Source organism: Furipterus horrens, unplaced genomic scaffold, assembly GCF_987537825.1.
Source record: "Furipterus horrens unplaced genomic scaffold, mFurHor1.1.pri manual_scaffold_12, whole genome shotgun sequence".
NCBI classification, from domain to species: Eukaryota; Metazoa; Chordata; class Mammalia; order Chiroptera; family Furipteridae; genus Furipterus; species Furipterus horrens.
In genome coordinates this window covers 75,056,175-75,083,742 of record NW_028327182.1, presented here as the reverse complement: position 1 = coordinate 75,083,742, position 27,568 = coordinate 75,056,175, and the positions used below count along the sequence as shown (strand labels likewise).

The 27,568-nt window shown below is 49.4% G+C and overlaps 1 protein-coding gene across 11 annotated transcripts in view; it reads right to left on the bottom strand.

Annotated features, from left to right (window-relative positions):
• ANK1 (ankyrin 1) overlaps nucleotides 1–27,568 on the bottom strand; it is a 101,844-nt gene that overhangs the window by 7,911 nt on the left and 66,365 nt on the right. For 2 of the 11 annotated variants that reach the window (XM_090258782.1, XM_090258784.1), the window contains 11 exons: nucleotides 26,965–27,090; nucleotides 26,734–26,853; nucleotides 25,392–25,470; nucleotides 25,173–25,247; nucleotides 23,453–23,584; nucleotides 22,478–22,624; nucleotides 9,730–10,288; nucleotides 6,508–6,805; nucleotides 2,155–2,238; nucleotides 1,055–1,120; nucleotides 621–752 (listed from right to left, as the gene is read on the bottom strand). In XM_090258782.1, coding sequence (XP_090114908.1) covers nucleotides 654–752; nucleotides 1,055–1,120; nucleotides 2,155–2,238; nucleotides 6,508–6,805; nucleotides 9,730–10,288; nucleotides 22,478–22,624; nucleotides 23,453–23,584; nucleotides 25,173–25,247; nucleotides 25,392–25,470; nucleotides 26,734–26,853; nucleotides 26,965–27,090 — 1,785 coding nt within the window. In that variant the 3' untranslated portion in view covers nucleotides 621–653. Of the gene's footprint in view, nucleotides 1–620; nucleotides 753–979; nucleotides 1,121–2,154; nucleotides 2,239–2,886; nucleotides 3,332–6,507; nucleotides 6,806–9,729; nucleotides 10,289–22,477; nucleotides 22,625–23,452; nucleotides 23,585–25,172; nucleotides 25,248–25,391; nucleotides 25,471–26,733; nucleotides 26,854–26,964; nucleotides 27,091–27,568 lie in introns of those variants that run through there. The other 9 variants (XM_090258788.1, XM_090258790.1, XM_090258781.1 and 6 more) reach the window with 6 other exon arrangements.

Sequence of the window (27,568 nt, the reverse complement as noted above, 5' to 3'; positions counted from 1 at the left end):
CCGCACACCCCGGCTCCTCAGCTCACTGCCCCATGCTCACGCACAGCCCTCCTGCCTTGTAGGGAAAACACCATGCACCCCCGGGCCTGTTAACTTCGCCCTTTCCTGGAAAGCAGGGGTGCAACAGGAGAATGGAAGCCATCGGTTGTGGGGGACTTCTGAAGGACTCCAGGTTCAAGGGGCAGTACAGTTCTAAGTCTCACTGTTGGAGCTCTTCCTAGGGACCCGGGTTGGAATAGCACAGCCTAGACAGACTCAGGTACCCTCTCTGATGCCCTGTCCCCATCTTCCAGACCCCTGTTGCTTGGTTTCCAAGATAATATTACTACTGAGGTTACCAAGCACTTTCACTCATCCAAGCATTTTTCAACTCTGTATTTCTGCACTCCCTGAGAGGTAGGTCAGAAGATATCGGTGACTGTTTTCTTGGTGAGGAAATCAAGACTCAGGGACTCAGTTAGAAGGTGGGGAAATGAGAATCTATGCCTTGGGACCATAGCTGTTGATCCTGCATCATGCTGGGGAGAGGCATGGGGGTGAGGAAAGGAGCAGCCGTTGCCAGGACCAGCCACTCCACGAAGACCAAGCCATGCAGAAAGGATGCAGAAAGACTGTGTTACCTCCAAAGAGGCCATTTTGGGGGATGCCCAAGATCACTGTTTCCCCCTTTTCAGGCTTGCCCGCTTCACTATCTGAGCTCCCTTCCTGCCCTCTATCAGGTCCGGATGCAGGCTACTCCCTCTTGGCTCCACCTGGAGACAGCAGCAGAGACAGAACATAGGACAGATCGCACAGAGAGACAGACAATAAATAGGCAAGAGAATGAAAGGCAGTATTCAGAAGCAATGGAAACACGGCCTCCCAGGGGGAAGGAAGGCTCGAGGGGGAGCCCACAGAGGTCAGCACAGTGCAGATGGAAATCCAAAGTCGGCTGGTACAGAGGTAAACAGCAGGCACAGGGGCCAGGCCACTGCAGTACCTTGATATGTTTCATAAAGTAATCAATATCAGCTTCCACCTCCCTAGGATCTTCCAGGGGACCCTCAACAATCACCTCCTCGTGCTCCTGAGTGTCATCGGCACCAGATGAGTCTATCTGCCGAACAACTTTGCGAATGATCTGGAAGAGACGGAAGGGAGAAAGGGCTGGTGAAACCATCAAGACAGAGCTTGAAAACAGCAGGTCCCCAGGGATGATGTTGGGGCAGAGGCAACCTCTATCCTAAAGTGGCAAGAACAGGGACAGGTCTCCACTCCCATCACTGTGTGGAAACACTCGCATTGGACAGCCTCAGAGGGATTCAGATTTGCAGAGGGGTCTTGGCAGGTTTTTAATGACCAAAGTTGGACCATATGTGACTTCCATCTAGCCCATAGCACTTCCTCTGCTTTTCAGCATCCATGGAAGCTTACACTGTCTGTCTTTCCCTTGTACGCCTGCAAGCTCCTGAGGGCAGAGGACATTTCTTTTTTATCTATAGTAATTCGACTCAATCCACCCTTCCCTTACTCATTCTTCCAGATATTCTAACAACTGTGCACTCTGCACCTAGCATGTGCTAGGAGTGGGAGATAAAAACATAAACAAGACATGATCCCTGCCCACATGAAGCTTGTGTGCAGAAGGAAAGACAGACGTGAGGGATCTGCTCCAATGTAACGTGAGCAACACCAGAGGTGAGCACATGCAAGTCTTTCCTTTGCTCCTCCTTCTCCCTGCTGCCCAAACCTTGCATGGTGCCCAACCCTTGATAGGCAACTTCATGTCTACTGGGTTAAAATCTGCTACCAGCTCAATGCATCTCCACATCCTCTTTAATTTCAGAGGCCAGTGATGGTCTGGGGATCACCATACTGCTGTCTTACAGCTCTTTTCAGGGCAAGGCATCACAGGACTAGGTTTGGGCTGCTCCACGGGGTTCGTTCCTTCTGGAACAGTGTAGCAGGGGCTCAATTCAGGCTGAATCAGACAGAGTGGCTATGTGGCGTGTCGTGTCCAGATCACAGAAGGCAAGAGCTCCTGGCACCTGAACTGTCCCGTCTGAGCCGTGCTGACCCCTCTGTCAGGGCGGCAAACAGGGAGGCAAGTGCACGGCTGCCTGTTTGGCCTTTGGCCCTCCTGTCTCCCCCCAGGTCAGGGGACTCCGCACCCACCTTCTTGGTGACAATGTTGCCCTGCTCATCTGTGAATTGTTCCTCAGTCACCTGCTCCCCTGGAATACTCTGAAGCTCATTCCCCTGAAATTAGAGAAAGGGAGAAAACTCAGGATTGATAAGCGGGAGTTTGGGAACAGGACTGGGGGTGCGGGAAGAGAACAGCAGCAGCAACGGTCCCAGACGGATGAATCCCCACCCCAGCAGGAAACTACAGCTCAGCACGTAGCAGCAGCCAAGCCGCCCTCTCCGAGTGCAAGAGGCGCTTCATGGGGCCATGGGGGCCGAGGACAGGTGGAGTCCAGAGCTCACAAGAGTTCTGTGTGCGCATCCCCACAACAGCCCCAGGAACAGGCAAAACAGGGGCGATCATGCAAGTTTCATGGGAGAGAGCCTGAGAGAGTACGTGGCACCTAATTTATAGTCCTACAGAATCTTACAGTGAAGAAAGCCCTTCCACAGAAACCATCACACGGAGTGTAGCCTGAGGACAGAAGCAAGATGACAACAGGCCTGCTGAGCCCCAGAGCTGAGCTTTCTCAGCCGTCACAGGGAGCCTGTCCCCTGAGGCCCTTCTGTCCCTTCTCTTCCAACATGTCTCCTGACCTGAAGTGCTGCGCCTTGCCCCAGATCCTCCCTACATGCGTCACAGCACCGTGCCCTCTGCCCTGGCCTTCTGGCCTCCAGTGCTCCCACCTCCAGCTCCAGCCCTGCCTCCTGCCTGGCGATTACCTTCAAGAGGACCCGACGCCGGATCACCCTGGTGGAGATGGTCTCCTCGTCATCACTCAGAGCCTCATTCTCCCCCAGCTCCTTGTCCAGTTCCTGGTGGATGTGCTTCAGCACAAAGCACAGGGAGCCCTTAAAAATGTGCATCACATTCTGGCAGCTGACCAGGAAGAAGCCCAGGAGCACTAAGGTGACCAGGAGCTGGGTGATGAAAGTCCACATTTTCACCAGCCCAGTCCTGCGGGGGCCAGCGGAGCCAGGGCTCTGGCTGCTGCAGGGGTCCAACCTCTCATTCTCTTCTCGGACCCCTGAGTCCCCGTGGGACCCCTTCCACTCTCACTCCACAGTCTCCCCCGCTTTCTCTCCAGGCAGGAAACAGACGGCCTCTCTCTCCCTAGAACTGCTCGCCTGAGTGTCCTCCTGCTGAGCAGCCCCAGGCTCTGCCCTCACGCCTGGGTGACGTCAGGCTTTGATAATTTTAGCTTCCAAACCAGCTGCTGGGGCTGTCCAACTGGGCTAGAAGGAAGCCGGCAGGTGTGCATGTCCTGGGCACTGAAAGCACATGTCAAAGTCACAGTGAGAAACCTCCGCCCCGCCCCACCCGAGAGCTTGAAGAAGGACAGAGCCCCTCACCTTTCCTGCCTGCTGCCTCTGTGTGAACTAGAGGCAGTTCTACCCAGGGAAGCTTTCTCATTCAGGGATGCCAGAAAATAAGGCGTCCAGGGAGGCCAGGTACTTGTGTGTTTCCCTGGGCTGCTATTGCCATGATCAGAATGACGTCCACCCCCTCTCGTGGGGACGGGACCAACTGATACCCTGGAGAGTGAAGGGTTTCTTTCAAAAATAGCTCTGGGATGAGTGACGTGCTCAGGCCCAGCACAGGAGGGTCCGGCACAGGTGGCAGGGCCTGTGCCGTTCCCATCAGCCCCTTCACCGGGCACAGCAACCCTGAAGGTAAGCAATGTAACGGGTGTGTCTATTTCAGGCCTGTCCTCAGAGGCTCTTCCCAGGCTGGCTGTCAGCGCCTGCTGGTGAGGAGCAGGAACCATGCGCATGAAACTCGCCTTCCCTGAGCTAATTCACAGATGCAGCCACAGCAGCTGTGGCCGAAAGGAATTCCACTTTCGGGATCAGGCTGTTCCTCCCTGAGTGGCAGCCACGTGGCAGGGAGAACAAAGATCTGGGATACAACACAATGACCCTACAAGGGAAAGTTGGGTACCTCCTCTGGGCCTCAGCTTCCTCACCTGTCAAATAGGGCGGCTTAAAGGGCTCTCCCTAACCTGTTCTGTTCTCGAGAGGGCTATGAGGATCACAGGGTTGCTAAGCGCTACCTCTGTGACTAATCACAGCAGACACCTACTGCAGTGCCTGCCGCTCTGCAGACATCGTTTCACGTGCATTGCACACACGAACTCAGTTAAGCCTTGAGCCCATCCTACCCTGCAGGTTCTTTCATTTTCCACAGAGGAAAAGGAGGCACCAGGGGTTAAGTAACTTGTGCAGTGAAAGAGTAAGTAAATGAAAGAGTCAGATTTCAAACGCCTATCACTGCACGACACTGCCTCATTTCAACAAGAAAGCCCTGGAAAAATAGAAGTCAGAGCATATTTGGTTTCGGCCCAGCCAAAAAGACTCTACCTTCAGGTATTTCCTCCAGGTCCTCCAGGAAGGAGTGTCTGGCTTACGATCTTTTCATGCCCGCCTCCCAGGCCCTAAATTATGGGGCATTTCTCTCTCTCTCTGTCACTATTTTCAGAGATCCACTGGAAATACGAGCAAATGGGAACTTTGCAAACCGGTACCTTAAATGGATCTCATTACCACCACCTGGTGTCCTGCCAGGGGATTAGGAACACAGCTCATCACACCATCCAATCTGGTCCTAGACTGCGGAGGTGTTAGGTATGGTCTCCCCTGCCCCACGCCCACTCCCACTGGGAAAAAGGAGATCTGGGCTCTCTTGGTTCTGACACCGGTTCGCTGTGTGACCCTGGAGACACCCTAGCCACTCTGGGCCTAAGGTTCCTCATTTATAAACGAGGCAGCTGGACCAAATGATCTAGAAGGTTTCTCCCTTGATCCTCTGGGGCGGTCCTGCTTTCTCCCCAGGTCTCCCCTTGCCCAAGGCTGACTGCAGAGTAACGTCGTCTTTCTCATTACTGTGAGTCAGGAGTGCAGCTGGTTAGGAGCTCCCGTGCTCTGGGCCAAGCACTTGCTCCTGGGAGCAGTGGAAGCGGGTACCAAGGAATAGCTTGATGGCAAAAAAACGCACAGGGGTGGGCTGGGGTTAAAAATGGACACAGCTGCCTGCCCTGTCCGAGACACATACTTGGCAAGGACACATTCTAAATAAAACCCGATTTAATTCCTAGCAGCTCTTGACAGTCAGCAGCCTAGGGCCATTGTGGAGGCAGCGGAGCCCTGCGGTCCCCAGAGGTGCCTGCTGGGACCAATTTCAGACAGGAGCATGGGAAGAGAAGAGAGGAAGGTAGCAGGAGCAAAGGGAGGAAGAACGCCGGTCCTGGATGAGGAAACGGTGCTGCCCGAACAGCAAGAAACCACATGAGATACAGACATATTGTTGACGCACACATTAAGAATATACAAAGGCACAGAACAGCACCACAAATTATATAAGAACCCATAAATTAAAATGACACATTAGTAAGATGTCTGGGGTTTGCTTCAAAATAATACAGGGGAGGTGGGAGAGAGGAGGAAGGTACAGATGAGACAAGAGTGGCCTGGGTGGTGAGTGCATGGAAAGTGAATATGATATTCTGTCTGTTTTTGTATTTATTTGCAATTTTTCATAATAAATTTTTTTAAAAAACATTAATATGGATGTCTATGGGAATGGGGAGGGGCAAGAGAACAAGAATGGGGCATGAAGATAAAAGTGAATACATAAAAAAAGCTCAGTGGGACAAACTGAAAGGGAGGGAGGGAGGATGGGCGAAGGAACTGGAGGAGAGAGGAACCTTCTCCTCATCCCTCTCCTGTTCCCTTTGGTGAGCCCACCCACAGAATCGCAGAATTCCTGAGGGAAGAACCTCGGTGATAACCCATTCACTCCTCATTACTCCATTCACTCCTCGTTTACCAGTGAATAATCAAGGTGCGAAGAAGAGAGTGGCTTGTCCTCAACCATGCAGACCATGGTAGGACCAGAGTTGCCCAACACCCCGTTCTCCCAGCTCTAAACCCTTTCTAAAACATGATGAAGAAAGAAAACAAACAAGGACCATGGCTTTGGAGTCAGCCAGGCCCAACTCAAGGCCCACTTCTGACCCTGTGACCTTGGGCAAGTTGCTCAACCATCAGCAGCCGGATGGGAAGGACCACCGAGAGCTGGGCCGCTGTGAGGATGAAGGCAGCACTGGCTGTGCCCAGAACACGCAGGAGCTCCACACAGGTCGGCCCCGCCTTCCCTCAGCAGGGGTCATGGAGGCAGACCAAGACCAAGGAAGCTTGTAGGGAAAGTAAGGTCACCACCATAATTTCTAAAGAGAATAAACACGCTCAGCTCTGGGCAGAGTGAACAGGAGGTCCCCTGGCCTTAGGCCCCTCCTGGCGCTGGTGCAGGATTCGGCAGGGCAGGTCCCTCCCTGCGGTTCTCACCTTTACCACCTGTGAGAAGGTGCGCTCCGCCTCCTGTACCCACTTGTGGGGGTCCGGTTGCCTCCGTTCCCTGTCGGCCTGCAGGCTCTTGGCCTCGGGCTGCTCTGGCTGCCAGTGCTCAGTCGCAGACACCAGGACCTTCTCATACTCCTGAGACCCACTGGGCTCCAGCCCTTTGACTGTGGTGACTGTTCTCTGGAATGAGCGTGGGCCTCGCGTGACCTCCTCTTGCCAGGAACCTTGTGCAGCATCTTGCAGGTACGAGACAATGGAGCCTTCCCTATCCCAGTCCTGCGGTCTGGGGCCCAGGAAGAGAGAGAGGACAGCGAGTCACCCTTCGGTCTCCACTCTCGCAGACATCCCCCCCTCCAGAGCCCTGGCTCACCCAGGACACATCCTATACCGCCCACTTGAGGGATGGGAGGGCATGTGCATATCACACAGCTGACCGCCCCATCCAGAGAGGTTAAATGGGCCATCCCTGTGGTCCAGTTGGGGAGGGTTTTGGGTACCAGTGCCATTGGTCCCCTCCCTTTGAGTGGACAGCCCCACTCTGGGCTCCCAAGGCACTACGCTCACAGCAAAGATCCAGTCACGAGGGCTCCACCCACAGCACCACACCCCACTCCCCTCCAGCCCCCCAGGCCACCTGCACTCAACAGTCCTCATCTCGGGGCTCATCACACAAGGCAGTCACATTCTCCCCTCCAAGGCTTCTGGGACACCTGATGTGCCTCCACCCTGAGCCCTCCACCCTCTAGTCACTTTTCCAGTGTCTTTTGGGGTTCCTCCTAATTCTCCTGACTTCTGACCATTGGAGACCCCAGGGCTTGGTCCTCAGACCTCAGCTCTACCCACATCCACTGCCTCCGGGAGCTCGTTCAGTCTATGGCCGCACACCCCATCCGCGTGCTCTTCACACCCAGAGGTACGTCTCCAGCGTCTCTCCCCTGAACGGCAGACGTGTGGCTGCCCCCTCCACCTCTCTGCTCTGGGTTTCGCACAGGCATCTCAAGGACAGTATGGGCAAAGCCACACTGATGGCCTGTTCTGCCCGGTCTTCTCCGCTGCAGTGAAGGGCGCCTTTGTCCTTCCAGTGATAAGCAAACCCCTTCGGTTCGGCTTTCACAAGCTACCCTGAGCACAACCACTTCTGGTCACCACCACTGCTACCATCCAGGTCCATGTCACCTCCAACACTGGCCTCCTAGCTCATCTCCCTGCTACGACCCCTGGCCATGACAGGCCATTCTCAAGACATTTGTCAGATCATCTCACAACTCTGCTCAGAGCCCTCCAATGGCTCCCCATTCCACCCAGTAAATGCTCAAGTCTCTCTGTGAGTCTCAAGGCCTGACACATCTGGCCTTGTCACCTCCCTAGCCTCACCTTCCTTGATCGCCCTGCTGTAGCTACAGTGACCTCCTCACTGTCCCTTGCCTGTGGCAGGCATGCTCTACTTCATGGCTTCTGTACTAGCTAGGCCTTCGACTGGCTGTCTCCTCTCAGGTATTCGCATAGCTCACCCCCCAATTTCTTTAAGTCTCTATTCCAATGCTACTCTCCCAGGCTTCCCTGGCCACTGTATCTACAATTTCCCTTCTCCAGACATATACACACCTCCTGCTCTATTTTTATTTTTTATCACTTATTATCTGGCATTTCTCTTTTAATTACTTAGAATTTTATTTACTTTATCTTGTTTACTGTCAGTCTCCCCACTAGAATATAAACTTCTTACAGGTAGAGACTTTTGGTCTATTTTGTTCAACACCATCTCCTAGGCAGGAACGAACACTTTTTATAAGTACCTGACACATTATAGGCACTCAATACATATCGCTGAGTGAATAAAATTTGTCTGCCCCCATTGGAAGGCTGACCAAGGTCACAGAGCCAAACTGTAACATGGTGAGGCCCAGCACTCAGGTCTGCTGGTTCCCCATCTAGTGACCTCACTGTCACAATGGTGCAGTGGCCACACACAGACAAGTGTTCAGTCAACGCTCGTTGAGTGAATGGCCATCGTACATTGTTGGATGATGGTCCCCCCTGCAGGAAAGCTGGTATTTCAGTTTAAATCCTCACAGGCTGTCTGTCCAATTCTGCCTTCTACTCAGAGGATTTATTTGGGAACTAAATAAATTCACGCTGTCTCATCTTCTAAATGACCTTCTTTTTCCTCCTACTATGGTATTTGGGCCACACTGAGTGGACCCTGGGGAATGTCTAGTCAGCATGGACTTTTAAGCCGAGCAATGTGAGTGGGAAGAGGAAATGAGAATAGATTTCCCAAGGCCTGGCCAGACCTGAGCTCCTTGGGTGGCCACGGCCTTCTGGGAGCACATCAACTGTATCCTTGCTTTAGGGGCAATTTAGGAAGCACAGCACTATGAAAGAAAGAGCTTCTGTCACTTGTTTCCTGTGCCAGGCCAGGAAAGCTAAAGCAATACCCGCCAACACGTCTGCCTCCACTCTCTCCCCGCGAGCCCTCCTCCACCCTCGGCACAGCACCGAGAGTGCGGTGTTCACGGCACGGCAGTGAGTCGGGCCACAGGTGCATGAGGCCCTTCTGCACTAACTGTCCCCCATGCTTCCCTGCTGCTTCTTGTCACAGAGAGCTCAGTGAGGAGCAACAAGAACAACCATTTCTTAGTAGTTGAAAGCTCTGTCCTGCTGCAGATGAGCCCAGCAGCCTCACTCTTTCAAAGGGATAAAGTAGAAAGGGCACCATTATCAGCCCTGTCACATGCAGGCTGTGTGACCACACGAATGACTATCCGGGCCCTGGTGCTTGTAGGTTTCTAAATATGGTCTTCAACGATAAGCACACAACAGCGATAGTGGCCCAGAGCACCTAGCCCCAGACACACTCTAGAGACCCGGTTCCTCCAAGCGTTGTAATCTCTCTCCTAAGTATGCTACCCACAACCCCAACACCCTAAGCCTCTCTCTTGGTAGCCACACCCAGAGCGGGTCTTGGGGAGGGATCGGCCTTTGCAGATCACAGCTCCATTCTTACATAACAAGAGGCCTGAGTGAGGGCTCAGAAGCTCCAGAGAAAGCTGGCACCTCCAGAATGAACTTGTCCCAGGGCGTTAAGAACAGAGGAAGGGTCAGCAGCAGCACCTACGAAATTCCCTCTGAACTCACTGCCAGGCACAGAGTCACCCGGGAGCCCGGAGGAGGAAAGGCATCCCACCACGGCAGCCCCGCCCTTACCTGTCCTGGCTGGTCTCCATCACCCGACTCACAGTGGGGGACTCTGTGATGTGGGCTTGCACCTTCTGCTGGCCTGAAACAAGAGACACTTCATTCTCTGAGTCCTGCCCTGCACCTGTCGAGTCCTCCTGCCTCTTATGACCTGGCAGCTTCTCTTCTGACCTCTGACCTTCCTCCTGGTCAAGCAAATCAATAAGGCCATTTGTGGCATCTGAATCCACTGTGTCGTCCTCCACAAGGTCCAGAGAGCCCACCGTGGGGCCCTGGAGTCCCTCGGAGAGAGCCCCCTCCAGCTTCCACTCGTGGCCAGTGGCGTCAGAGTCCTCGGCCTTGCTGCACTCCAGAGAGGAGTCCTCAGCAGTAACCAAAGAGGGTGTGAGGCCCGCGGACCACACCTGCATGTCAGACATCTCCAGCATGGCGTCATGCTCCGTGGCCGCCAAGGGGATGGCGTCTATGACGGCCACCTCGTTCCAGTACTGGTCTGCACGCAGCGGAGAGGGAAGCGCGTAGTGCAGGGAGGCAGGGGACAGCAGCTCGTCCTGCAGCGAGGAGTAACCTGGATGGGCAGACAGAGGGCAACATGCTCCAGAAGCGATTTTTGTCACACACGCCTACGTGCATGTCCACGCACACGCACACACGGGCACGGCCACAGACAGGCATGCACATTCCGGGCGAGGAGTTTTCCAAGCTCAAACTCCATTGCTCAGGCCTTGTGGCTGCTGCCCAGGGCACCTGGGCAAGAGAAACAAGGCTCTGGGGGTGGCAGGCAGCCAGGGAGAGGGGCGGAGAGGAGGGCGCCTTTGCTGGATGGCAAAGAGAAGAGATTGGAATTCTTTTCCAATTCAGAGCGCTAGATCAAGAAGCCTTGATCCACAGGACTCCTGCTCCATTCTGTCCCCAATCGGAGGACAACCGCACTTCTCCATGGCTGGGCAGAAAGAAATGTTCTTTCTTTGTTCAAAACTTCGCTTTAGCACAGTCCGTAGAGTACTATCAGGAATGTATCTTAAAAGGAGGAAACAGCCCACCCAGAGCCAGGGTCAGTAACCGAGCTGCCTTAGCGGGGTCGAATGGGTACACCAAACGGCCACAGACCTCGGTGCAGGGACCAAATGGAAAACCATTTGGTTTGGGATGAAGTAGCTTTTCCTCAAGTTGCAGACAGGTTCTAGAAATGTGAATGATCTCAAGAGGCACAAGTGAGGGCTCTAAGGGATCAAAATGGGCCAGGTCAGAGATGCCAGGAGGCACCAGGCACATCAGCTGCCACCTCAGGGCTCTGCCCGGAAGCTCCTCCCTTGCAGGCCCTGAGTTTCATGCCAGCTCCCGGTCAGCAGTGAGCAGGTGGGACTGGAGATGGCCAGCTCAGGACGCTGTGCGTGGCCCCCTGGTCAGCACAGACTGTTCGCACGTCTGTTCCTTACTGACTGGCTCGGACAGGAGTCCCTGCTAGTTTGGGGGTTGGCTCTGGTATTGGTTCCCTGGTGTTCAGAAGTGACTAGGAACCTGAGTGAGTGGCACGTGTGTGTGAGGATTCTGTGTGCCAGCTGAATGGGCACTGTCCTGTCATGTGGCTCTTCTGCTCTCCTCCAGCCAGGAGTGCGGTCCCTGTGAAAAGGGGAAAGAGAGCCTCTGACTCCCCTTCAGAGCAGCTGCTGATCTGTGGGTGGGAGAAGGAACTAGAAGACAAAATTCCCCATTTGGCTCATGGAGCAGCTATGTGCCTATAACCTCTGAAGACCCAGCAGAGCCAAAGGAGGATTCTGGGCATGGGTGCGGCTGCCCCCTGCAGTCTCTGTCGTGACCTTCCTGTTTCCACAGAGGTCCTTAATCTAGTGTCCAGGCTCTTCATCCTGCCATTTACCCTGCCCCCCTCCCCACCCCCTGCATCCAGCTATTTCCTGGGCTTGGCCTTTCTTTAGCCGAATGGAACCTCCTCGTGCCCCACTCTGGGCCTCAGCTGCTGCTCCCCCTTTCCTTCTCTACTTTTGACAATACCATCTCCAGCTATCCTCATTCACTTGTTCAACCCCACAAATTATTAATTGAGACCCAATTATACACCTTGTACTGGGTTAAAGGGTTGGGGGTTACAAACACACAACACACACACAAAAGACAGGTTCTCTTGGCCTCTTTTTTCATGATGTTTTCCCAATGACTTCCACTTGCATTGATTTGCCCCATCTTTGAACCTGCTCATGAGCTATATACTCTTTCACAGGCAGCGATGGTGTCTCCCTTTTCCTTCCACTTGCCTAGAACAAGCTGGGAATTCATTGGCCCCAATGACTACTGCAGAGCTCTCCAGGTGTGTGAGGGGGACACGGGAGCAAGAACAGGTGATCCCATCCATATTTAGTAAAGCCACAATCACTAACATTTACACATGTTTCAATGAGCCAAGAACCATGCTGTGTGATTGACATACTCGTACATCTTCTTTTAATCTTCCCAGGAGAGTTTTCTTCTTGACTGATCTCTACAAGTCTATGTGGTTCCATGCCCCAAAACAAGGGGAAGGAGGAAGAGACCGTGAGGTGTTGGAGTGGCTGGCAGGTAGGATTTTGTTTGACCAAACCAGGAACAAAGAGGTGGTAGAGAGGAGAAATGGATGGGTCAAATCTTACCAGGACATGAACTCCACATCATTGTATGTGAAACTGTGACCTAAGGAATTGGGAAACCCGGGGCAATGGCCTTCAAACCCTCCAAATAAATCTCTCCATATAGATGCAAACAGGATATTTAGAGTCAAGTGATTATTTTTCTTCTTGTTATTTTTAAAACATTATTATATTATTTCCATTAATAATTGAGTATCTATTTTGTATAAAACATATCTGCCATGTTATTTTTAATTCTTAATACAACAACCCTACAAGGAAAGTAATATTATTCCTACTTTATAGAATAGGAAACTAGAGGTTCAGGAATTTGCTTAAGGCACACAGTTAATCAGAGTGGTTTTTTCACTAGACTCTGCCATTAATATCTTTTAAAGATGGCTTTACAGAGTAATAGTGGACATACAATAAGTGCACATATTTAAAGTAGATACATTGACAGGTGCCGACGTAGATATATATCCATGAAACCACCACCACAATGAAGAGAGGGACACTCACCATCCCTGAAAGTTTTCCTCATGCTTCTTTGTAATATTTTCTTTTGCCACCCCATTCCCAGGTAACCACTGACCTGCTTTCTGTCACTATACATTAGTTTGCATTTCCTTGAATTTTGTGTAAATGGAATTACACAGTGTGCACTCTTTTTCTGTCTGGCTTCTTTCACTCAGCTTAATTAGTTGGGTATCATCCATATTGTTGCATGTATTTGTAAGTTTTGCATTTTTATTGCTGAGCTGTAAGTATTCCTTTGGATGGACAGACTACAGTTTGTTCAACCATTTACCAGCTAATGGACATTTGGGTTCCAATATTGGGCTATTTCAAATAAAGTGTTTTCCAAAGTGGTCATCCCATTTTATATTCCCACCAGCAGCGTACGAGAGTCCCAGTCCTTCCGTGTCCTAATCAACCCTTGGAATGGTCAGTCTTTTCCATTTTATTCTTATGTGTAGTGACATCTCCTTGTTGTTTTAATTTGTATTTCCCTAATGGCTAATGATGTTGAGCATCTTTTCATGAACTTATTTGCCATCTGAACATCTTATGGGGTAAGTGTTCGTTCAAATCTTTTGCCCATTCTAAAATGTGGGTTGTTTGTTTTCTTATTATTGAGTTTTGAGAGTTCTTAATATATTTCTGGATACAAGTCCTCTATCAGATTTGGCAATAATATTTCCTCCCATTCTGTAGCTCGTCTTTTCATTTTCTTCACAGTGTAATTTGAAGAACAGATGTTTTAATGAACTTCAAATGATCGATTTGTTCTTTTATAGATTGTGCTTTTGGTGTTGTATCTAAGAAATCTTTGCCTTACCCAAGATCTCTAAAGTTTTCTTTTATGTTTTCATCTAGAAGTTTCATAATTTTACTCCTATGAGTTTTTATGTTAGGTTTTAGACTTAATTTATAATCCATTTTGAGGTAATTGTTGCATATGGTGCAAAGTGTGAATCCAAGTTCATTTTTGCCTATGGATATCCAATTGTTCCAGTACCACTTGTTGTAAACATTGTCCTTCCTCCACTGAATTGCCTTTGTTGAAAATCAGTTGTTCATACATATGTGGTTTTATTTCTGAACTCTATTCTGTTCTATTGCTTTATCTATATTTATGACAATACCACACTGTATTGATTACCATAGCTTTGCAATAAATCCTGAAGTCAGGTAGTGTGAGTCCTCCAACTTTGTTCATTTTCTAAGTCCTTTCCATATGAATTCTAGAACTACTTTGTCAGTTTCTACAAAAAAGCATAATGGGATCTTGATTGAGATTGCATCAAATATATATATTATTTAGGGAGAATTGACAACAATATCAAGTCTTCTGATCCATCAACAAGGTATATCTCTACCTTTATTTAATTCCTCTCACAGATGTTTTATAGTTTTCTAAGGGTTTCACAACTTTCATCAGATATATCTCCACGCATTTCAATGACATTGTAAATGGTATTCTTTTATAATTTCAATTTACAATTGTTCATTGCTAGGACATAAAATTCAATTGATTTTTATACATTGAAATTGTATCTTGTGCCTTGGCACAGTTGTTACGTTTCTTGTACACTTCATTGAACTCCTTAGTCTGTGTAGCTATGGCTTTCATCAAATTTGGAAAATTTTCAGTCATTATTTCTTTCAATACTTCTCACTCTGTTCTATGTTGGTAACTTTTAATTTCACAAATATGACATTACTTGAAATTGTCACATAGCTCACTGATATTTTTTAAAGTTTCCTTTCTGTGTTCCATTTTGGAGAGTTTCTGTTACTGTGTAGTCAAATCCACTAATCTTTTTTCCTATAATGTCTGATCTTATCCAGTCTCTAGAAGATTGGTTAGGGTTATCTTCCATGTCTCTACTTAACTTTTTGAACACCTGAAATACAGTTATATAGTTATTTCACCATTGTTGTCTGCTAATTCTGACATCTGGTCAGTTTTTGGTTAGTTTCAATTGATTAATTTTTTTCCTTATTGTGGGTCATGTTTCCTTCCTCTTTGTATGTCTAATAATCTTTAAATGGATGTCAGACATTGTGATTTTTTTCTTGTTAGTGCTGAATTTCTGTATTCTTGTAAATATTCTTGAGCTCTGTCTTGTTATGCAGTTAGGTTACTTGGAAATAGTTTGTTCCTTTTGAATTTTACTTTTAAGGTTCGTTAGGCAGGGCTGGAGCATTGCTCAGCCTAGGGCCAGTTATTTTCCATTTCTGAGACAGAACCCTTCTTTGTTCCCTAGGCATTATCTGTGATAGAACAGTTTGTTGTAAATAACTGATTAATGCTCACCCCAAAATTGCAGGGGAACCTCTGAAGATCTCCAGAGTCCTCTGCCTGTGCAGCTGTCTCTTCTCTGGGTATCTATCTTGGGACCTCTAGCTGTCCCAGTCTCCCTGGACTCAGACTTCTTGAACCAGGGAGTCTTCTTGGATTTCTCTTCCCTATACTATGACCTAGAAACTAGCAACAGGGTTCACTTTGTGTATTTCCATGTCTCATGGATCACTGTCCTTTCTTGCCAGATGTCCAATGTTTTGAAAACTTTTGTTTCATATATTTTGTCCATTTTTGGGGGGGGCTGTTTTAAACAGGAAGGTATATCCAGTCCCTGTTACTTCATTTTGGCCAGTAGTGAAATGCATCTTAAACAGTCCCTCAGATGTGGCCAGGTGAACACTCTGTCACTCCTGAGAATCTCAGTAAGTCTTTTATTTTTGTTCTTTTTTTAAAATTGATTATGCTATTACAGTTGTCCTGATTTTTCCCCCTTTGCCCCCCTCCACCCAGAACCTCCCGCTTTCTCAGACAATCCCCACACAATTGTTCATGTCCATGGGTCATGTGTATAAGCTCTTTGGCTACTTCATTTCCTATACTGTACTTTACATCCCCACGGCTATTCGGTAACTATCTGTTTGTACTTCTTAATCCCCTCACCTCTTCACCTTTCCCCTACAGCTCCCTCCCACCTGACAATCATCAAAACACTCTCCATATCCATGATTCTGTCTCTGTTTTTCTTGTTTGCTTAGTTTGTCTTTTGAATTCAATTGTTGATACACATGTATTTATTGCCATTATATTGTTCCTAGTTTTGATCTTCTTTTTCTTAAATTAGTCCCTTTAACATTTCATATAAATAATGATTTGGTGATGATGAACTCCTTCAGCTTTACCTTGTCTGGGAAGCACTTTATCTGTCCTTCCATTTTAAATGATATCTTTGCTGGGTAGAGCAATCTTTCATGGTTTTAAATATTTCTTGCCAGCAAACTTTCTTTTCTTTTCTTTTTTAAATTGTATCTTCTTCTTTTAAAAAAAATTAAATTGTTTATTTTTAGAGAGAGGGGAAAGGAGAAGAGAGGGAGAGAAACATCACTGTGTGGTTGCCTCTCACTTGTGTCCCCAACTGAGAACCTAATGTGCAACCTAGTCATGTGCCCTGATTGGGAAGCAAAGTTTCTTTTGAGAAATCAGTTGACAGTCTTATGGGAACTCCCTGTAGGTAACTAACTTCTTTTTTCTCGCTGCTTTTAAGATCTCTCTTTATCTTTAACCTTTGGCATTTTAATTATGGTGTGTCTTGGTGCGGTCCTCTTTGCATCTAGCTTGTTTGGGACTCTCTGTGCTTCCTGGACTTACATGTCTATTTCCTTTGCCAAATTAAGGAAGTTTTCTTATATTATTTCTTCAAATAGATTTCCAATTTTTGCTTTGCCTCTTCTCCTTCTGGCACCCCTATGATGTGAATGTTGGACCTCTTGAAGTTGTTCCAGAGGCTGCTTGTACTATTCTTTTACTTGAGGGGGGGGCATGGGGGTATTCTTTTTTCTTGTTGTTGTTCTTTTTGGGTGGTTTTTTTCTTCTTTTTCTTCCTTATGTTCTAAATCATTTATTTGATTCTTTGCATCATCTACTCTACTGTTATTTCCCTGTAAATTGTTCTTTATTTCAATTAGTGTATCCTTTGTTTCTGACTGGATCTTTTTTATGCTGCTGAGGTCCTCACTAAGTTTCTTGAGCATCCTTATAATTAGTGTTTTGAACTCTGCATCTGATAGATTGCTCATCTCCATTTCATTTAACTCCTTTTCTGAAGTTTTGATCTGTTCTTTCATTTGGGCCATGTTTCTTTGTATCCTCATTATGGAAGCTTCCATGTGTTTGTTTCTATGTATCAGGTAGAGCTGCTTTGACACTGTGTCTTGGTAGTGTGGCCTAATGTAGTAGGTGTCCTGTAGGGTCCAGTGGTACAGCCTCCCCTATCACCCAAGCTGAGTACTCAAGGCGCACCCCTTGTGTGGGCTGAGTACACCCTTCTCTTGTAGTTAAGCCTTGGTTGCTGTTGGAAGATAAATGGGAGGGGTTTCCCCAGGCCAGTCAGCTGCAAAGAATGACTGTGATCACTTACCACCAACCTTTGCCCTCCATGGGGAATCAGTTGTGCAGGGACAGGTTGGTGGTATTCCAACATGGTCTGCAGCTGTCCACCTGGTGTACCGGCCCTGGGGTTTCCTGGGTGGTGCAGGTGAAGGTCATCTCCCACCTGTGTTTTGCCCGGGGCCACGCTGCCTGAGCTATATAGCAATCTGAGATGGCTGCTACTTGTGCTGGGCTTGGAGGTTCCCAGGTGAAACCAAGCTGTGAATCTAGCCTGGCTGCTGCTAGTGCCAGGCCTAAGGTTCACTGAGGACAGCTGTGCTTGTTTGAGAGGATTTAGGAAGTTGGAAAGCATGAGCTGAGACCAGTCATTCGTACAGAAAAGCAGCTTGGCTGGGCCTGTAAGTTGGGTGGGGCAGAGTCTCTGGGGATCTCCAAGGTGGGTCAGTGTTAGCCAGGTTCATGGAGTCTCAGATATGGCACCAACTTGTTAGCTCTGTGGCTCTTCAGGGGGAGAGTTTAGAAAAGGGACAATGGCCTCTGCTCACCTTGATACCAGACACTTCAGTTTCTCCTTATATGCCACTGGAGCCTTTTAAGCTGCTACCCCAGTGCTGGAGCTCAGAGGGAGTGAGTCTGAGCAGGTTAGTCCCTGTGTGGGTTCTTTAAGAGGATCTGCTTGGGGCTCCAGCAGTTTCTTCCACTGACTCGATCCTCACTGGCTTTTGCAGCCAAAAGTTATAGGGACTTATCTTCCTGGCACTTGAACCCTGGGGTGGGGGACCCGGTGTGGGGCTGGGACTCCTTGCTCCTGAGATAGCCCTCCCAAACTTTTACCCACCACACATGGGTGTGGGACCAGTCTGCTCTGTGTTTCTGCCCCTCCTACCAGTCTGGATGGATGTGGCTTCTGTAAGTTCTGATGGTTCTGAGTGATGGTGTTTCTGTATCTCAGTTGTAACTCTGACGTGCTTGTGCAAGGAGGCGGCCATGTGTGCCTGCAGCACCATCCTGACTGGAAGTCCTCTCAGTAAGTCTGGATAAGAACTGGGAGATGGTGGCTCTGCTGGCCACAGAATACCTGAGGCTTACTCTTGGGTATTCTTTGTGACTTTTCCACTTTAAAACTTCCATGGTGTTCACTTGAATGAAACGTCACTGGAATGAAAATATGTCCATGAAGAGAACTCATGCACGCACTCGTGCCTTGTGTTTATCCTGGAGTCCTCCCCGGGAAACAATATTTAGGGGCCACGTTTCACTGCTCCCTCTCAGTCTCCAGAGGACCCCACTGATCCACCCACACCTCCACAGGCTAGGATCTGAGGCTGTGGGTGACCATACCCATGGCTGGTGGGATTTCTATTAACGAAGAGCAATGCCCATTAATGCCTGAGCGCATCCTCATAAGGAACATCTCACAGGTAGGGGACCAGACCATAATAAGGTCTGCTTAGCTCCCTGGGTTGCGTTTCAGAAGTACCTATTTCTCTAGGCGCCTCGTGTGACCTTGCCGTAACTTAGCCACCAGCACATCCTTCAGTCTAGAGGTCTCCCCTCTGGGAAATCAGGTAAGAGGCAACCATACATACTGCTTTGGGGCAAAGCACAGTCCAGTGGTCCCTCCCAGGTCTCTCCTCGTCTCAGGCTATCACACTGGGTCTCTGCCGATCCAGATGTAATGATTATCCTATTAGTTTAATGTCATTGGCAAGCTAGATGAAGAGTGAACAGACAACCTGGCCTCAGAGGAGAGCCGCATTCAGTACTTGTATTCATTTTATTTCTAAGTAGACATTAATATATGTTCAACTTATCAAACCAAATGGAGCTGACAACTGTGGGTGTGAGATGTCCTTTTGTTTTTTTTCTTTCATGGGAGAAAGCTGTTTTATTTTTAGGAACATGCTATTTCCTTCTGATTTTAGGCAATTTTTTCCCTACACACTTATTACCCAAGGGCCTGGGTAGTCTCTTTTTGTGCAGGAAAAGCAAAGTAGCCTTCTGACTTAAGCCTCTTCTGGTCTGGCCAGTCCCAGTGCAAATGGCAAGAGGAGCCAGGAAGGAAGGAGAAGAGACTTCAGGTTTCTATTTCCCTGACACCATGAGACAGCCAATCCCTGCCCTTAGTTCCCATGGCTTCATAAAGAGGCTCAGGCATGCAGAGAAATGAGGTAAAACACAAAGGAGATGAGGTATGACCGTGAGCAGCAGTGCAGAGGGCTGGGCTGGCCCCGGAACAAGCCATCACTGCTCCCGCCCAGAAGAAAGCCAGAGAAACTGCAGGAGGCTGCTATCTCCCAACCTCCCTCCTCTGACCCCTCCTGCTTTTTCTTTCCAGACATGCAGTGGTCTTCCTGGGACAGGAAAGAAGGCAAGAAAAACAAACAAAAGCTAATTCTGGCGCCCAGAAAGGCAGGAGGGACCAAGCTTGAGGTCTGTTTCTGAGTGTCTGCTCAGGCCGTGCCGGGGAGTATGCACTTGGGGCACACAGCCTGTGCCTATCAGGAGACCCGCTGGAGGGGGCAGGTGCAGAAGGGGCTGGCGAGGTTGGACAGAGAAGCCAGAAAGCTTGTGACTGTCTACAATCGACAAAGCAGGACGAGGGATCCTTTAAAAACTTAAGTTAGGTCATGTTGCCCTTCTGCTCCAAAGCCTCCCATAGCCCTTCATCTCGTCCCAAGTAAAATCCAATGTCCCGAGGATAGTCCGCAAGAGCTGGCCTCCTATGGCTCTCTGATCTCTGCTCCTGTCCTTTCTGCCTCCCTTCCTCTGCCCAGCCCCTCTGGCTCCTCACTGCTCTATGAACACACCAGCCTCCCGCGCAGGGCCACTGAATATACACTCGTCTAGATGTTCATTCCCCTTGTCTCCTCCCAGCCTTTGTCCAGATGGAACCCACTTCCACCACTGATGTACACCCCCAACCCCAGCACTCCCATCCCCCTTACCAGAGTCTATTTTTTCCCACACCATTTACTGTAACCCGCTGGCACATTATATAATTCACTTACATATCAGGTTATTGTTTGACTCTCCAAATAGAAGGTAAATTGCATGAAGGCAGAGCTTGTTTATTTGTTTGTTTGTTTTTCTGGGTGGGGCGTCTGTTTAAGAACTGATTTTTCCTCCCTGTCTAAAAAAGCACCAGGCACATGATAGGTATTTGAAAAATATTTGTCAGATGAGTTGACCAACGGGAACAGAGACCTTTCCACAGGGCACAGAGAGGCCCAACCTGGCACAGGGATTCAGAGCTCCATTTAGGCATTTGAGTCTCTGTGACGGGCTGGGGCTGGGAGGCCCAAAGCCAATGGTATGCATTCATCAATGCTTGGGTTTGTAACTCTTTTAAAGCAATTTTATTATGGTAAAAACACTTAACATGGGATCTACCTTCTTAACCAATTTTTAATTGTTGTAATGCCTTGCTTGTTGTCACGTAATTCTATGGGCCTGTTGTCTTGCAGGTACATAATTGGGGCACGAAAAACCCCAAACCTTGTTGATTTGATTTCAGTCAAATGGCCTGGGGATCTTACATGAAGTGATGGGCTATTACACAGACAAGAAGTGCTCAGTCAGCTGGATTTCCTGAAGTTGGCAGCATTCCTCCTCCACCCTCCCTTCTTTCCTCTGTGAAAGCAAGTGGGTCTACCCAGCAGCCTCTGCAACGCCCCAGCCAGGTCTCCCGAGGGACGTGAGAGTGGACCACTGTCTTGGATCCCTTTACGCTGGGCGTGAGGAATGAGCAGTGCCCAGCCACAGGCCCCATGGGGAGCCAGAGACAAGCCCCCACACACGCACACACATGCCCTCGCACACACATGCCCTCGCACACAGCCGTGAGGCATGGGGCAGGGTGTGGGGCAGGAGTCTCCCAGGACATGCATCTGTAGAGGCTGATGGCTCCTGAACACCTTGCCGAGGCGGAGACAGTGGAGACAGGCGGTGGGAGAGAATGAGCGGACTACAGGTCCAGATGAGGTCAGAGGCAGAAGAGAGAGGTGACAGGGCAGGGTCAACAGAAAATGAGCCCTGTACCCAGGGGCGCTAGGTGGCACGTTCCAGGAGACACAGGACACGGAGAAAGAAATGTGTGAGGGGCCCAGCATGAGCGGGCGCCACCTGGCCGAAGGGGGCCCTATGGCCAGCCCAGCCTGGAACTTAACCACACACGGCCTATGCCCAGTGCCACAGGTGCCCGCACAGGAGCACACGGGCAAGTGGCCGGACAACCGATAAACTAGGAGCTTGGGGAGCATGAACGGCACGATGCAGCTGTCCAGGCTGACGTATTAGGTGCCAGAGGAAGACAGTTCACAAAATTAAAATTTTTTTTCAGGGTCTGTAAGGAATTGTAGGGATCTAACTCAGCTTGCTGATTTTAAAGCAAAGAAGATGGCTCAGCTGCACATGGAGTCAGGAGGAAAAAGGGACTAGAACCCAGCCTCCTGGCTCCTACCACAGAGAGGGTTTCTGCTCTGCTTCTGTGCCCACTGGTTAGAGGGAGAGCAGATGAGGGGCTTGGGGGGAGGGGGTCCACAGCCTCTTCCTTCATGTGGCTGGCTCCTTCCATGGCTGCCAAAAGGAAAGTGGTCCTCCAGAGAAAGCAGCGGGGGTACGGAGGGCAAAGGTCAACCTCCCAGGGGCCTGGCCACACTGGAGGCTCCCGTGCCATGCTGAACCACATCAAAAAGAACAAGGTGAAAGAGATGGGGTAAGCAAAGAGGAGGCCAGAGAAGGAGACGGGACTCAAAGGAAAGTAACCTGCTTAGCCTCACAGAAGGCGCTGCAATAGGACTTTCAGAACAGCATCCAGCTCATCCCCATCAGGCCTTGGGCAGGAAGCTCCATGCCCTCCGCTCCTCAGTCACTGACTGTTTTACAGATGGTGACACTGAAGCCCAAGAGCACCCATGCCTGGTGCAGAGCTTTGCAGAGCATCTGCGACTTGTAGGGTAAGGAGCGTAGCAGCCGCTCCATACTCGAGCTCTTCCCACTATGACACCAGGTCTCCCTGTAAGGAGCATCAGGAGCCTCTCTGAAAAGAGGTGCAGGCCTGTCTCTCTTGTTCACCTCTGTTCTCACTGCCCCTGGAGTGGGAGTTTGTTGAGACAGACCTCCCAGCAACAGGAGAGGAGGTTTCATGAAGTATCTTGTCCTGGAGGCTGGAAGGGCACGCTTGGCTCAGGCCCGCCTCCTTCCAGGAGACACTCACCATTCATCTGGGAGGGCGAGGAGGAGTAGTCCCGTTCCGTGTGCCGCCGGTCCGGTTTCAGATTGCGGCTTTGTCTGCCAGAGCCTTCCAACATGTTCATGATCTCGCTCCGATCAATGTTCCGCAGGGCAGTGTACAGGCTCTCCACTGTTGAAGAGAAGAGAGGTGCTTGCTGAGGGAATTCTACTGTAGGGCCATGTAGAATGTCACCGGGCTCTGAAAATCAGCCCAGGAGGAAATGGGGGAAGAGGGAAGATGATTTATATTTTTCAGAATGTGGAGGCATTCCTTTCTTGGCAGATCAAAACAAACGGCATGTTTGGAGAAGATGTCATCACCCTCAACAGATCTTTTTCCCAATCTCTAACAGTGGCCAATTTCAAAGCATGGAAAAACTTCAGTCATCTAAGAATACTACCAGAAAAGGAGAGTAAGAATGACTGGATTCCATCCTTTTGAAATCCTTTCTCCTTCCCAGCTGACTTGAGGTGTAAATGGAAACACTCAATTTCCTCTTTGTGTTTTTGACAATGGGAATTTGTTTGGGGGGGAGCTGAAAACAGTGAGACAAATCCTCCCTCCAGGACGGAGAAAAAGATGTGCTGGGAGGAGAAGAGGCTTCACTCACCCATGCTCTGTCCTGAGAGGACAGTCCTATTTGTTTGAGAAATTCAACAGGATGTCACACACCCTACACGTGCTGTTATCTGGGGGTCCCAGTGTGATGGCTACCTCATTCTCAGGTGGGAAGAAGAAGGGGGACAAGATTCTCTGGTATTCTCTTCTGGCAGGATTGTCTAGAAGCCCTACCGACCCTGAGAGGTGTGTGTGAGAGAGAGGGACAGAGGGGGCACAACAGATTGGTTCCAAAGGGGAACATCACAAACGGAACTTGAAGGAAGAACTACTGTGGAGAAGGCTAGGTCCTGGCACAGGCTTTGAAAAGAGAGGTGTCCTCAGCTTAACGGTACTGACTCTTTGCGTTTGTGCCTTCACGGATGACCCAGAGGTTCAACAAGGCCGCGCTCTGCTCCAATAGAGAGTTGGGGTTTTCGACGCGGATCCTGTTGATGTCTTCCACACTGAACTGCAGCTCCCGGGCCAGCTCTGCAGGCAAAGAACCAAGACGGGGCGTGAGCCCAGCCAGAGCTCGGCTCCAGCTCCCAAACGGGGCCCTGTGGACGGGGGCATCCAGAAGGGAGCACCTTTGGATCTGGGATTCCTTCTTCACGAGGAATGCCAAGTGGAATGCAGACACCTATGTTTCTGTATCTCCAGAACATGGGGCAGGGGTAGGGCGCTCAATAAATAGGCATTGAATGAATGAATGGACGACTGCCTTTCCTTCCTCTCATCACATCCAATATGAGATGGTGAGACAGCCCCTCAGCAAGGTTAGCCACTTCCAAGGTCACAGAGCTAGCTGAGCCAGCAGACCCCCACTCCACTGCCATCTGTACTACACCAGGAGGCCACTTACATGCCATCAAGAAGCAATTATAATGGAAATATATTTCCACATTTAAGGTTCTTCAGGGAGAGATGTTATTTACATTTTAAACAAAAACATGAGTTCTCATGTAAATGTAAGGCAGTAAACACTGAATGTTCCCTTATCTTCCCTCCCATTATTTTTATTGTTATTTCTCACAGGTGCTTTAGAAGAAAGAATAGCATCAGAGTTTAATTTCAAGGATGAGAAAGACCAGAGGAAAGTAATGGTGAGAATCTGAACATGCATTCACACACACAGACACACACCACACTCTCTCACTCTCTCTCTCTCTCTCTCTCTCTCTCTCTCTCTCTCTCTCTCTCTCTCTCTCTCTCTCTCTCCCTCTCTCTCTCTCTCCCCCTAAGCAGCAGCAGATATTCTTTTTTGGCTTAAACAATGACCAGTCTCTGAATTTCTGTTGTCAACCCTTTGTCACCCTGCCCCTCAGCAAGTTATTGCTCAGGCTTCTGAGTTTGTCTGAAGCCCTCTCAGCAGGGTGACTGAGTGAGGGGAGTCCATTCATATAAGAGCTAACAAATAAGGGGAGAGAATTAAGTTATGGAGCTGGTGCCTGCGTAAAGCACACACTGAGCTTTCACTTTATTTTCCCACTGCCTTACTTCAAATAAGATCAACTGTTGTTGTTGACAAGACATCTGGGGGGAGACTTTAGCTCCTGCTGGAGATTGGAGGTGAAAAATGTTGAGCCGTGGCCCTTAACTCCCCTTTCCCTCAGCAACGCCAGCTTGTGTGAAGAGGCAATGAGAAGCATGTAGGGGGCAGGGGATGTGCCACCAGGTGACATAGCTTTTGTCTGAATGTTATTTATTTATTTGCTGAATTTTCTGAGCTCTATCACTAACTAGCTACATCATTAAAGTCTCCCTATTTAGCTGGATCTTAGTTTTCCCATCTGTAAAATGAGGTGAACTAGATCAATTCTAAGGTCTCCTGAAATATCAAATGTTGATTCTTCCTTACAAAGGAAAACCAGACAGAAATGGGGGAGGGAGGAAGCTCCTGTCTTTCTATTGGCCCGCAAAGGCATTGCTTGGGCAACAGACCTAAGACAATCGCAACACAATTAATAGTTAAAAAGAGGTTCAGAAATGGTTTCATCAGTTGCTCATTAGGGGGAGGAGGTGCAAGGGTAGATGTACACAGGCCGAGTGCTTTTCTACCTCAAATTCCCAGACTCACCTGCCCAGCTGAGACCAAGGTGTTCTGCTATAATAGCCATTTTCATATCTGCTCGGTCTGTCCCACTGAGAAAACCTGGGGAGAAGCATTGGATTTTATTTAGTGGCCTCAGTGGGACACAGGATTGACAGGGGTGAGCAAGTGACCTCAGATGGGTGCTCAGGTGAGGTGGTAGACCTCAGAGGCGGTGGGCATGTATCATTACAAAGAGGTTTATACCCAGTGTTGATTCGCTGAGAATGCTGTATCTCAGGGCCAGCGGGGTCAAAGTCCTCCTCCTCTCCTCAGCTCCGCTCCCCTGTAGGAGGAAGACAAAGAAAGGGTGCTTTGATTTAGGTAGATCCCCCTTCTTGGAAAAGGCGATTCGAGCCCATAGGCTGTGGGGCAGAGAAGAACGCCGGTCCTGGCAAACAGTAAATACGCCTCTCCTTTGGAGCCTGAGCACAAAGAGTAGGACAGCGGGAGTGAGAGGGAGTTGACGGGGCCCACATCCTTTATTAATACTAATAACAACAATAACGGGACACCCGTGAGGCCTTTCGCATGTTCCAGGTCCTGTTTAAATGCCCACAGCAACCTATGAGGTAGGTACTATTATTATTCCCATGTCATTGATGCGGAAACTGAGGCACAGAGGGGTTAAGTAACTTGCATAAGGTCACTCAGCTAATAGCTGGTGGAGCTGGGGTTTGAACTTAAAGGAACAAGTTTCTCTCTCTAGATTCCTTTCTGTTCAAAAGATCCATTTGTGATACTGGTGCGAGGCTTAACACCCTGTGGAAAAGCACCCAGATGCTTTCTCAAGGCTGCAGGAAATCTTGTTCTGAAAGAGAATTTGGTTCACCCCAGCTCCCAGACAGAAAAGAGAAACTGAGCCGTGGATGTATGAACGTAACCTTGCTTCTTTTCTAGTTTGGCAGGGAAGGCTGGTTATTAACAGAGCACCAACAAAAACATGGAGACATATGTCTCTCCCAAGTCCCTGGGACATGTGCTGACTCTGCCGCTCTTACAGGTATCGATAAAGGAACATCCTCGGTCACGATGCTGGGCTAAGCCCCAAAACCTGCGCGTTTGCAGAGGCTGAAACACCAGGGTTCCCTCCTCTGAAGGCCTGGATCCCTGGAGAAGATAAGCAAGTCCATGAAAAAGAGGCTCAAAAAGAGCTATCACATGGCTGGGTGACCTTGAGCCTCTAGATGCCCTGTTCTGAGCCTCAGAGGCCTCGGACGCAGGGTGCCCGGGTAGATGCCTTTCAGGCTCCTGCAAGCCTCTGGGAAGGAACATAGCAGAGAGCGCAGAGTCCCTGCTGTTAGCATGCATATTGCCGGCTGATGCTGCTGTTTGTTCCTGAGCTTTGCAGAAAGGGCCCATGTGTGCTCTCCCTGCCAGGCCACAGCCAAATGTCGGAGGAGATTGGCGGGCCTTTTGTGCCTCGGGGAATTCAAAGGCGGCTTTCAACAGGAGGAAGCCCTTTGGAGGTGCTCGACCTGGGGTCTGCATGGAGACCCCCATAGGGATGCCACCCCCGGCCGAGGGTCCTCCTCAGGGGGCAGCTCACCTTCGTGCAGGGGGGCATGGTGATGTTCAAGTGGCAGAGAATGTGCTGGGTGTCCTCATACTTCATCGCCTTGCGCAGAAATGACAAGGACCCTCCTGGTTCTCGACTGCTGTCCCTCACCTAAATTCGGTCACACGAAAGGAAGACTCAGGAGGTCGTTGGAGAGGCCACGAGGTTGGCTGAGAGATTTCAGCCACCCAAACTTTCTAGACCCAGAAGAGAGGCTGGCACCTTTACAGGAATGGCCAAACGGTTCTCCCGAAATGACTGGAATTGGAAACTCCGCTGCTGGGCAGCCTTTTTGATGGGTACCAGGTTCCCAGAGAGTTCTGCGAACAGGGGCGTCCCTTCCAACACCTGTAGGGAAGGGAAAAAACAAATACAGCTTGTCACATAGAAGTACCCTTTTGGCTTTGATCTTTCCTTCCTCATGACACCCCCTTTCTTCAGCGTGGCATACAGTTGGTATGCTCCAGGAAATCCTGCTATTTGTTTTGGAAAAGGTTTTATTTCCAAGTTATGCTTCCTTACTGAAAAGACATTTTTTAAAAGATTTATTTATTTATTTATTTATTTTTAAAGAGAAGGGAGGGAGAAAGAGAGGAAGAGAAACATCAATGTGAGAAACATTGATGACTGCCTCTCCCATGCACCCCTACTGGCAACCAAACCCACAACCCAGGCATGCACCCCGACCGGGAATCGAACCAGTGACCCTTTGCTTTTTGGGACAGCGCCCAACCAACTCAACCATACCGGTCAGGGCTGAAAAGGATTTTATAATAAGCAGGAACCTTCATGTATCCCTGTGTGGCAGATCAGGATTGCTGTCAGA